This window comes from Megascapheus bottae, chromosome 27 (genome assembly GCF_031878675.1).
Source record: "Megascapheus bottae isolate mThoBot1 chromosome 27, mThoBot2.hap1, whole genome shotgun sequence".
Classification (NCBI taxonomy): domain Eukaryota; kingdom Metazoa; phylum Chordata; class Mammalia; order Rodentia; family Geomyidae; genus Megascapheus; species Megascapheus bottae.
Window position 1 is genome coordinate 10,343,758 of NC_143535.1, and position 11,069 is coordinate 10,354,826.

General features: G+C 41.2%; 1 protein-coding gene across 1 annotated transcript in view; it reads right to left on the minus strand.

Moving 5' to 3' along the window:
- Nucleotides 1-1,064: 1,064 nt before the first annotated feature.
- The window catches only part of Zc3h12c (zinc finger CCCH-type containing 12C), a 38,079-nt gene continuing 28,074 nt past the window's right edge, over nucleotides 1,065-11,069 (minus strand). Inside the window, exons 3-6 of the mRNA XM_090319560.1 lie at nucleotides 7,647-7,786; nucleotides 5,031-5,265; nucleotides 3,293-3,399; nucleotides 1,065-2,697 (exon numbers count right to left, since the gene is read on the minus strand). Coding sequence (XP_090175686.1) covers nucleotides 1,301-2,697; nucleotides 3,293-3,399; nucleotides 5,031-5,265; nucleotides 7,647-7,786 — 1,879 coding nt within the window. The 3' untranslated portion in view covers nucleotides 1,065-1,300. The remainder of the gene's footprint in view (nucleotides 2,698-3,292; nucleotides 3,400-5,030; nucleotides 5,266-7,646; nucleotides 7,787-11,069) is intronic.

Below are 11,069 nucleotides of genomic sequence, written 5' to 3' on the forward strand. Positions count from 1 at the left end.
AAATTTAAGTTACTAATTTACAGCTTCTCCATCACCATTTCTAGAGTGCAGTATCAAGAAATGTAGCATGTCCTCCATATACATACATACACACACACACACTCGCACGCACGCGCGCGCACACTCGCACGCATGCACATGTGCACACAAAAGAAAACCCACCTCAGGCCAGCCTTGATAAATAGCAGGAAAGCTAGAGTATATTAAATATAAAAGTTGCATTGAGAATAATTAGATTCATTAAAAACAGGCAAGTACTGTGGAAACTTATTTATCCAGTATTATTGTGCCCCCAAACAAAAAGACAAGACATTAAAAATACACGTGGATGGAAATTTAGGAGCTTGTTCCATGTCTGCTGCCTGGAAGCATACCACAGGCCAATCAGAATGTTCCTGCCTCTCAAGTTACGGCTTTTGCCTTATTCATTAAACAAAAGAAAACAAAAAAACCCCCCAAAATACAAAAATGGAAACAATGTTTTCCATTGATTGCATCTGCTTTCTTTTAAATTGACCATATTAAATTAACTAATTTCTCAACAGCAAAAAAACCAAAAATAAAATAATAAAAAAGTGCCATATTTGTAAATCATTCTAATATATACTGTTACCCATTTTAAACATAAACTGGTAACTTACATTTTTGTTTCAAATATAAAGTCAGTGCTGTAGTATATCTTTGTTTCTATAAATAATGATTATAGCACAAAGAAGCCCACTTCCTTCCCCACCCCCCCAAAAAAATAACTTAAAAAGCTGTAAAAGATTCAAAAGATTCTAGAGTTAAGCTTGGCTTGAAAAAATAGTTTGCTAGGTCTAGTCAAATGTCCCACATTCTGAAGGAATTTGTAATTGCTTGCAATTTAGATAGACAAAACACCAAGTTAATAAAACATGAAACAGGCATAAAAAGTGCTGCATATAAACCCCTGATGCACCAAAGATTAATATCAAAGATCACAGATACATCTAGGAAATCAAACTGGAAACATTTTCCAGCCAAGGATAATCACTTTACAAAGGAAACGTTTCTTTTTTAAAAACAAACAAACAAACAAAAAGTTTGAATGTAAAGCAATTGACTAATCCTTCTATCAAGTGGGGCTAGACATACAGATTCCATGATACAGTAGTTCACATAAATGGATACTCTATAATCTCCTCGCTGAGAAGGAGATCATGTGTGCTATTGTAGCAAACCTTCCTCAGCATTTGAGCTGAACAACAACCCTCACCACAAAAACAAAAACAACAAAAGAAGAACCCACCCACTCCACACCACCGAGATGCCTCATCTCTCAATAACCCAGCTGGGATTTCTCTACTAGAATGGCGGCAGCCAGCTGTTGGGCATCTGTCATGTGAGGATTCCTTTTCATGACAAGTCTCACGAGGTCCGGTGGGAAGATGTTGCACAAGTTGATGTAGATCTTCTCTCGGCTGTCTTGGTATCTGGGGGGATCTGGTGGCATTCCGCAGTACGGCACTCGCCAGGTGGGCTCTGGCTGCTCAGGTAGGCTCTGGAAGGTAAACTGCTCGTAGCAGGGGGGTGTGGAGTTATCAGGTAAGGAGTAAGTCTGCCGATACCCATAGGCCTCCATCCTGTAACTCGGCCTATCCCAGCTTCCCAGCCCCTCCTGGCGGGAGTAAGGCTTTCTCTGTCTTGAAGGAGATCTGTCATAGAGTCGAGAGTCAGAAATGCTGTCTATTCTTGTGGCCACCAAAGACCTCCCTAGGTGTGGTGCCTTCGAGTGGGTGGAACTTGGTGGCGAGGGATAATCCCCAGGACAGCTGGACCGGGCACCCACCGCTGGATGCTGCAGGTGCATGGCCAGATGTGGAAGAGGCGGCTTGGGATGGAACTTTGGTTCTTCATGACTGTAACTCTGCACTCGGGTTAGGGGGTCGTGGAAATTCTGCACGAAGGGCTGGGGATTAAGGCGGCTGTGAGGGTGCATGTGTTGACACTTCAAGCTCTCTTCCAGCTGCGGGTCAGGAGAGCTGACGTAGGAGCGGTCGTTGTACCCCGCATAGGAATCACTGCTCCCGCAGCTCAGGCTCCCTTCACTGCTGCAGTCAGAAGCCACGGAACTTACCCGGTAATCTGTGTCTAATGAGAAACGCCTTTCAGGACTTCGAGGGCCTGAGATACTCAGATTCGAATACGCATTCAACATGGAATAATACCCAATGTCGACGGGCGAGTCACATTTGGGGTACTGTTCATAAGGCATTGGCGTTCCGTGATTTTTGGTTGCCATCATCATTGGAGGATATTGTCCCTGTGGTCTTTGATCCTGAGGTGGGAAATGGACTCCAGAGGGAAGGCCATTGCTTAAAGATGTAGTGCTTTGGGGTTTTGTGGTAGAAGGAGCCGGAATGCTAACTAAGGAAGGGACCGACCTGGTTTCCAACTTGTTTTTGGTGGGAAGCTTTTCTTCTAGGTCTTGGTAGACTTGAGTCCTTATGCTAGGGTCGGATTGCCTCTTTGGAGCTCCTCGCTTCATGTCAGAAGTGCTGTCCGCCTTCGTGCTACAAGGGACACTGTTGCTTTTCACCAGACCTCCTTCGGTGGCAGTTTTGGCTGCCGTGTTTCGAGACATGGCTCGAAGTTCATCAGCCACTGACCGCTGAGGCTGACTGCCCCTTTCCGGGTGGTAATATTTGCACTTATGCCCATAGGTACACTTCTTTCCTATGAAGAAGAAAAGTTAAGGTTAGGCTAAACAACACACCATCGGATAGCTCACAGTCACTGTGGCACCATTTTAACTTGAGAAAGAGGGACAGAGAGGGGAGCTATGTTTGCTAAATGTACATAGAGAATGGCTCACTCAAGGAAGCTGGCTGAGTGATGAATGGTCGCCTGCCATGTTTCTGGTTACGATACCCTATTTTCAGCTACTGTTTATCTCTTCTCCTCCTGCAGGACTTTCTGATCATGTAGGGACTTTTGTTTTGAAAAGCACCTATGATGCTTTAACACGATAAAGCTACACAAGCTCATGGGATTTGTGTCTAGATAGAAGAATTCGAAAGCTAATGCAGGTACCATTGAGTTTTCAAACTATATTTCATCTCGGGGGAAATGAATATTGATTCCACATGAAGAGGTACAAAATTCTTCTCTTCCATGGACAGCACGTGTCCTTCAGTTTCACTGGAATCGGAAGAACCATGTATTATGTCCATTTCAGATGCTTATTTTTATTACAGTATTTTTAGTAACAATATATTGTGTTCCAAAAGCCAATACTGAGGATCTGTTATGATGATGATGATGAAATTACCATAAGGACAGGGCTGCTTTTTGTGTTCAGGAACGATGGGTTTCTTCCTCAGAAAGTTGTCCAGACTCGGGCCGTGCCTGCCCAGAGGGTCATCAGGAGGCATGAACCTGTCGTGGCCATAAAAAGAAAAGAAAAAACAACCAAGTAAGAAGCCGGTTATTTAATCCAAAAGGTAGAATACAAAATTCCTCTACGGGGCTGGGAGTTTGGCCTAGTGGTTAAAGTGCTTGCCTAGCATGCATGAAGACCCCGGTTCGATTCTTCGGTACCACATACCTAGAAAAAAGCCGGAAGTGGTGTGAGGCTCAAGTGGTAGAGCTCTAGCCTTGAGAAAGTCCAAGGACAGCGCTCAGACCCTGAGCTCAAGCCCAGGACTGGCAAAAAAAAAAAAATTCCTCTACGGCATTTGATCTTGAAGAGTTACTCTAATGGTTTTGATTCAACAATGATAGGACCAAAAAAACTTGAGCAAACCAAGCTTTCCTTTCTCAATGAAAACACTGTAAATAATGAAATGTTTTAAGCTCAACACATTATTTGTATTCAATTCACAGACACCTATCTGAATCAACACCAATTTAATTCAAATAGGTTTTCGGTCTATCATGTTGCAATGAATTTTATCGTCCTTTAAGTCATGGGATTTTGAGGTGCTGGTGGCTCATGCCTGTAATCCTAGCTACCAAGGAGGCTGAGACTTAAGAGTCCATTACTGATTAACCAACAAATTGCCTTTCTGGGAGCCATTGTTCAAGCAGAAGAGTGCCAGCAGTGAGCACTCTCTCTACGGGAGAGTGAGAGGCCCTGAGTTCGAGTGCCAGAACCAGCACAAAAACAAGCAAACAAATAAAAGTGTGGGTAACATTAAAAGTGAAAAGCTCGGAGACAAAGTCATTCAATCCCACAATTATTCTGTTTGTTTATGTTTTATGATTTATCTTCTTTCAATGCTAACAAAAAGATTTTCCATGTTTCTTTAGCAACTGTCATAGTAATTCTGAAAAACAGAATAATATTCCAATAGAGATGTATTGTAACTTGACTGGTTTCTCTATTAGATGTTTAGCTGCCTTTGAATACTTGCAATTGCAAATAATACAGTAGTGAACATATTCAGTCTTTCTTTTCTCCTCATTATACAATCTAAGATGAAAGATTATTGGGTTGAAAGAGAAAACATATCTTGAAGGTTCCGCTAATATTTGCCACATGAGTACACTAGTTTATGTACACCTTCAATAGCATATGACATACGTAACTTATTTTTTTGTGAGTTAAACAAGTGAGAAAATAGGCTTTTTAGGTTTAGTTTGCATTTCTTACGAGTAATGGGCACAGCTTTCCTATGTCTTTCTGGTTAATGTGACACGGGGCCCTTGAGGCCAGCTATCCATTTATCATCTCGGAGACTGTGATCCTAAGTGTCTTACCCTGATACAATGTTCAAAGCTTGTGCAATTAGTTAAGGTATGGATGCTAACGTGATTTTGGAAGGCACTGTTTGAGCTATAATAGGCCTCTCATTCTAAGAAACCTCCTCTGCCTCAGGTGCACATTTAATGGTTTAAGGGCATGGAGCTCACACAGGTCCTCTTCCAGAGAAGACCTCTCTCAATACCTGGGGAAACCAGGAATTGAGAGAAACCTGTCCTAAGACAGGTGACAAGCAAGAACAGGGGTTCTGTAGCATCTGGCAGGAATAAATGGGTCGTGAGGGAAGCCAGGGCTTGTTACTCACTTGTCATTGACGAAGGAATACATTAATAACCGCTCGTCGATGAACTTCTTCCATTCCGGTTTCTCATTGGCCAAGTCCCTGTAGTTGTCATTGGAGACAATGATGCCATCGGACTCAAAAGCCAGCTTCACAATGAACCTGTCATCATAGCAAACCACGCGCCTCCCCTGGACTCGTCGGGATGGCGTAAACACCAGGATCTTCTCCTTCTCTAATTTGCGTAAGATTTCCTGATCTGCAAGAAGAATACCGGCTGACTTTCAGGAACGAATTCGTAGCTGACATATGGCAACTGAACACAATGTAAAGAGTTTTAAACGAGAGAGGGCAGACATTATCATTGAGAGAAAATGATGTACAGACTCAGCATAGTTTGGAATTCTCAGTAGTTTTTCTTTCAGAAATTTCAATAAGAGAAGTTTTTAAAAGTTAAAAAAATACACAGAAAACCTAGAGTATGCACTGCAGTGTTTCCTTGTTAATTATTTTGAGGAGGGCACCAATGCAGTAGTTAATAAATATCTGTGGAATGAATGAATACCTGAGTTTCTTAAAGATATTTACTCAGAAGTCTTCCATTAATTCACTGGGGAGGCAGAAATAGGGCATTTAAAAGTTCAAAGATCAGCTTGGGCTACACGATAAGACCATCTCAAAAATAAAGGAAGGAAGGAAGGAAGCAAGCAAGTCCTAATTCTATCATACTATCTTTTTAAAATTCTTTCATTAAGTACCATAAGTACTTTAACTCCTTCCCTCCCTCCCCTCTTTGTTTTTGAGATGATCTCATTGTATAGTCTCAGGCAGTCCCTGGACTTCTTTTTTTTGTTGTTTGCTCAAGGTTAGCACTCTATTACCACTTGGGCCACAGCACCACATTTGCTTTTTCTGAATAGTGTTCTGGAAATGAGAGTCTCACCGCCTTTCCTGCCAGGGCTGGCTTTGAACTATGATCCTCAGGATCTCAGCCTCCTGACCAGCTAGGATTACAGGTGTGAGCCCCTGGAGCTCAGCATACTATTCTTAAACCATATTGGGCCACAATTTATCCTTTAGGTTTCTATTTCTCTTCTTGACCAAGTCGTTTACATACTCTGACATAGCTTTTCCCTTCCCTTTTCATGTCTGTCTGTCTCTCTCTCTCTCTCTGTCCTTCCCTCCCTCCCCTTTCCTTCCTTACCTCTTTATGAGATGATCTCATTGTATAGCCCAGACTGGTCTTAAACTTTCCAATGTGCTGTCCTCCACCTCTCCAGTGCTGGGATTACAAGTGTACACACCATACTTGATCATTCCTGTTTCTTTTATCACATACCACCCGTGGTTTTCCAAGCATTGTAAGCATATAAGGTAACTCTAAAGATTATTATGGTACGATGGTTAGAAAGCTCCTAACATTTTGTACATGGGCTACAATGGGCCCGTGGCTTTTGACTCCACCATTACTTGTGTAGTCACTGAAGTCAGCACTCATTTAATGACTGCAGACGAAAGAATCTTGAAATAGTTCTTCCCTCAGTGCACATGGCATGGTCTTCTCATTTGTTCCCTTTCTCTAAATTTCTCATGGAGTTTGGTAATTTTGGAGGTGGAAGTGGGTTGTTGAGGCACAGAAATTAAGCCGAATGTCTAACCTCAGAGTCTGCAAGACTCATTTCCAACTAGCCACCAAAAAGTCTGAAGTGGAGATATGGCTCAAGTGGTAAAGTGCCAGTTTTAAGCAGGGAAAAAAAAAACCTAAGTGAGAAGGTGAGGCCTTGAGTTCAAGCCCCAGTACTGGCACCAAAAACACCACCACCACTACCACTACCACTACCACCCACAACAACAACAACAAAATAACCACGGCCAAAGGTGAGGTTCTAATAGCCAAGTACTTGCCTTACAAGTGCAAGACTCTGAGTTTAAGCCCTCATATTGGCACCAAAATAAAAATAAATTTCAGATATTAAAAAAAATCAAAATCAATTCATTCTTGGGATCTGGCCATTTCTTCTTATTTGAATGGCTAGTATACACTGTCTCTGACAGATTTTATTTTTATTTTTTGCCAGTCTTGGTGCTTGAATTCAGGGCCTGAGCACTGCACTTGGGCTTTCTTAAAGCTGGTGCTCTACCACTTGAGCCACAGCACCACATGCGGCTTTTTTCTATGTACATGGTGCCACGGAATTGAATCCAGGGCTTTGTGAATGCTAGGTAAGCACTCTACCACTAGGCCAAACTCCCGGCCCTCTTTCAGATCTTTTTGACCTGTGCCATGCTAGCTATTTAGTCTAATTTCATATAGTATATATAAAAAAGTGGGGTTCAAAGAGGTGGGGTGTGTTGTCCAGAGTCTGGGAGCTAGTGAATAGCAAAGACAGAACAGGTTTTCCAACTCTTAGCATGCCTCTAAATGTCAGAATTTGAAGTCCACAAAATGAAAGAAAACCTGACTGAATGTGGCAAAGATGAACGGTTCATGAAGCTAATCCAATCATTTTCAAGCTCAAGAGTCACTTCAGTGTCTCAACTAAGTGTATATGGCAGTCACCTAGAGTGAGTACCCAGAATCCACTACCCAAGGGGCCAGGGAGGAGCTGGGTGAGGCAGAAGCTTGGAAGAGTGTCTCACCTGTGATGACAGCATCAGGGCGTGACTGCTCTTTCCTCCAGGCAGGAACAAAAACAGTGATATCTTTGTGGCCTCTATCCAAAAACCAATCCACTGCCAATTTTATTCCTCGGCAGGAAAAGACTTCTTTGTTTCCATGGCTGAAAGATTATTTAAGAAGGTTTAAAGCCCACAAAAGTTAATTTCATTTCACTAATTCAAGGTTACAAGAACAAGTTGAGTACAAAATGACAACAGTTAACAAGAGAGCTGAAATCTGAGATGAAAATTGCAAAGGTCAGAGAAAACTGAAGGTGACAGTTGAAAGGAGGGCAAAGGAGAGAGGAAGAGTGGGCAAACAGTCATAATATTCAATGTAGATGAGTAAAATGGAGACAGGTACTTGAGGGGATGGTGGGGTGGGCGAGATGGGGGAGAATGACAGAAGGGGTGACACTGCTCTAAGTGTATTGCAATTACAAATTGATATACGGAACTGATATACTAAATTGACACCTTCTTGTACAAATCATGTACAGCACATACATACTTTCAAGATTTGAATTTATACATGCACATACAAAAAGAAGTCACACAGAGAAAACTTTGGTAAAATAGTAGAGAGCAGTACTTAAGCCTTTCTAAAACCTTTGCCTGTTCCAGAGGTTTGGCATGTGTGTTTCTATGCAGTGACTAAGTAACCACACAAAGTTTACAGGGGACCAGAGAAGAATCACACAGCACAGGCTCATTCTGAGAAAAAGCATCTTCTCAATGCTCAATCTCATGCAAAAGCCACCTCGTTCTGTTCACAGATATGGTGAATGTGGATAAGAGATATAGAGAGGCATTTGGATCAGGGTAGGAGTCTTAGTGCCAAAAGAGAACAAAAATGAATACCCAGCTCAGTGGAGTCTCTCAGCAAGCATTTCCCAAGTGCCAGCCTCTGCTCATACACTTCACCAAGTAATTCAAAAGAAAGACTTTCCTGCTATGAATACAACCCCTTGCCATTTTTTTTAGTTTGAACTCTGAGTACTCCATCTCTCATATGTATAAATGTGTTTGCTTGTATAATGCACAGCGTGCATATATTATATTGATACATATCTATGTCCATATAAATATATTAAATGTACAGATATCTATACACATACAATAGATATACTATATAATATTTTAAATATACTATATAATATATAATATACAAGGATAAAGGAGATATGAATGTATATATAAAATATATGGATAAAATACATACAATACACACATATGCTATAAATACCATATATAAAATATGCATCTTACAACATATATGTATATGTCATGTTTGTAAAGGTGTTGGTCATTTTCCGTGTAAATCAAACATTATACAGATTAATATATGGTAGCCAAATCCCAGGAAGCACTAGAACCATTTAACATATCATAATCATTTTTTTTAAAAGTTGGTTGTGGGGCTTGAACTCTGGGCCTGGGTGCTAACCTGGGCTCTTCAGTTCAAGGTTAGTGCTCTACCGCTTTAAGCCACGGCACCACTTCTGGTTTGCTGGTGGTTAACTGGAAATAAGAATCTCATGGACTTTCCTGTCCAGGCTGGCTTCGAACTGTGATCCTCAGTTTTCAGCCTCCTGAGTAGCTAGGATTACAGAGGTGAGCCACTGGCATCTGTCCATAACCATTTTTTATTTATTTTTTTCATAAATTTCTTATTGTAATTAATAGAAGGGTCACATTATATTCACCAGATAGAAGGTGCATTAATTCACATACATTGATACCCTTTCTCATGTCTTGGTCCCCACTTCCCTCCCCCCCACCCCCACTCCTCATCTTGTTTTCCCCCTTCCCTATCCAATTTCAAATAACCAAATACAAATATATCCAATATATCAGATAACAAAGTAAGATACTGTAACAATATGAGATAACCAAGGGACAGCAAAAGAGATGAGAGATAACATAGTACCTTAAGAATAACAATCATTCATTATATGGCTTATGTTTCTATATCTTAGAGATCCTTTCATTTAGCGTCCTACTATATGGCCTTTTGTATCTAGGTTTTGCTCTATTGCAAATCTCTGCTAGGAGAGCCCAAGGTTTCTACTGATTATGACAAATGAGGGAAACCATTGAGCCTATGTTCCTTTGAGTCTGGCTTACTTCACTTAATATGATTTTTTCTAAGTCTTTCCATTTCCTAACAAATGGGGTGATGTCATTCTTTCTGACAGCAGCATAGAATTCCATTGTGTATAAATACCACATCTTGTTGATCCACTCATCAACTGAGGGACATCTGGGTTGGTTCCATATCTTTGCTATGGTAAATAGTGCTGCAATGAACATCCTTGTGCTAGTGGATTTAGTATGTCCTTGTTTCTGGACCTTTGGGTAAATGCCTAGTAGTGGAACTGCTGGGTCATAGGGGAGCTCTATGTTTAGTCTTTTGAGGAACTGCCATACTGCTTTCCATAGTGCATAACCATTTTTTAATACAAAATAAATAGAACTATTTGCTTCCCAGATGTCCAAGGGAAATCAAGTACACTCACAGTTTCAAAAAAATGGCATGAGGAAAGAAAGGGAAAGTTTGAGTGGCAGTTTCTGGGTGACACAGATTTCTTGAGGGTACACCCATGCCCTGGCCAAAGGTACAATGTGATGTCAGATTTCCTAGGAAACACTGGAATTGAATCAGTCTACTTGAAGAGGCTGGTATTAGGGCTTGAATTGAAGGCCTTGGGTGCTATTCCTAAGCTTTTTTTTTTTTTTTTCCATCAAGACCAACACTCAAGCACTTGTGCAACATCTTTACTTCTGGCTTTTTGCTAGTTACTTGGAGGTATGCGTCTTGTGGACTCCTGAGTGGTGAGCCACAGTTCTTGGCTAGCTAATTTTTGTTGCTATTGCTGTTTTGAAGGCAAACGATATGAATGGTCAGTTGGTGGAGGCACAGACTCAAAGGACCAATGCATACATGGAAAGACGCTCCATGGCAGAAAAGCAAACCAAAGCCAAAGTAAGACACTACTTCACAGCCATCAGATTGGTCAAAAGTAAAAATAAAGTCTGCAAACACCAGATGTTGCCAAGAATGTGTGAAAGTGGGAGTGTAAATTTGGTGTAGCTATTTGGTAGTCATTTGGCAATACTAAGGAAGGTTGAAGACACGCTCTAAACTAGAGGTACAACCACCCTGAAGTCACATACAGTTATATGTAACACTACTAGGTATCAGATTGCATCCTTGCCCCACTGCCTGCATCCTGAACAAGTCAGGCTAATGTGTTACTTTCCAGGGAGGATGGGAGAGCAGGCTGTGCAAGTTAGATTTCTGAATAGTAAAGATTTTCTCACCCAGTCTCTCCCGGGCTCATGGGAATAAAATGGTACAATTAAATTTTCACCTGACTTCATCCTATGGATTCATGAATTCGT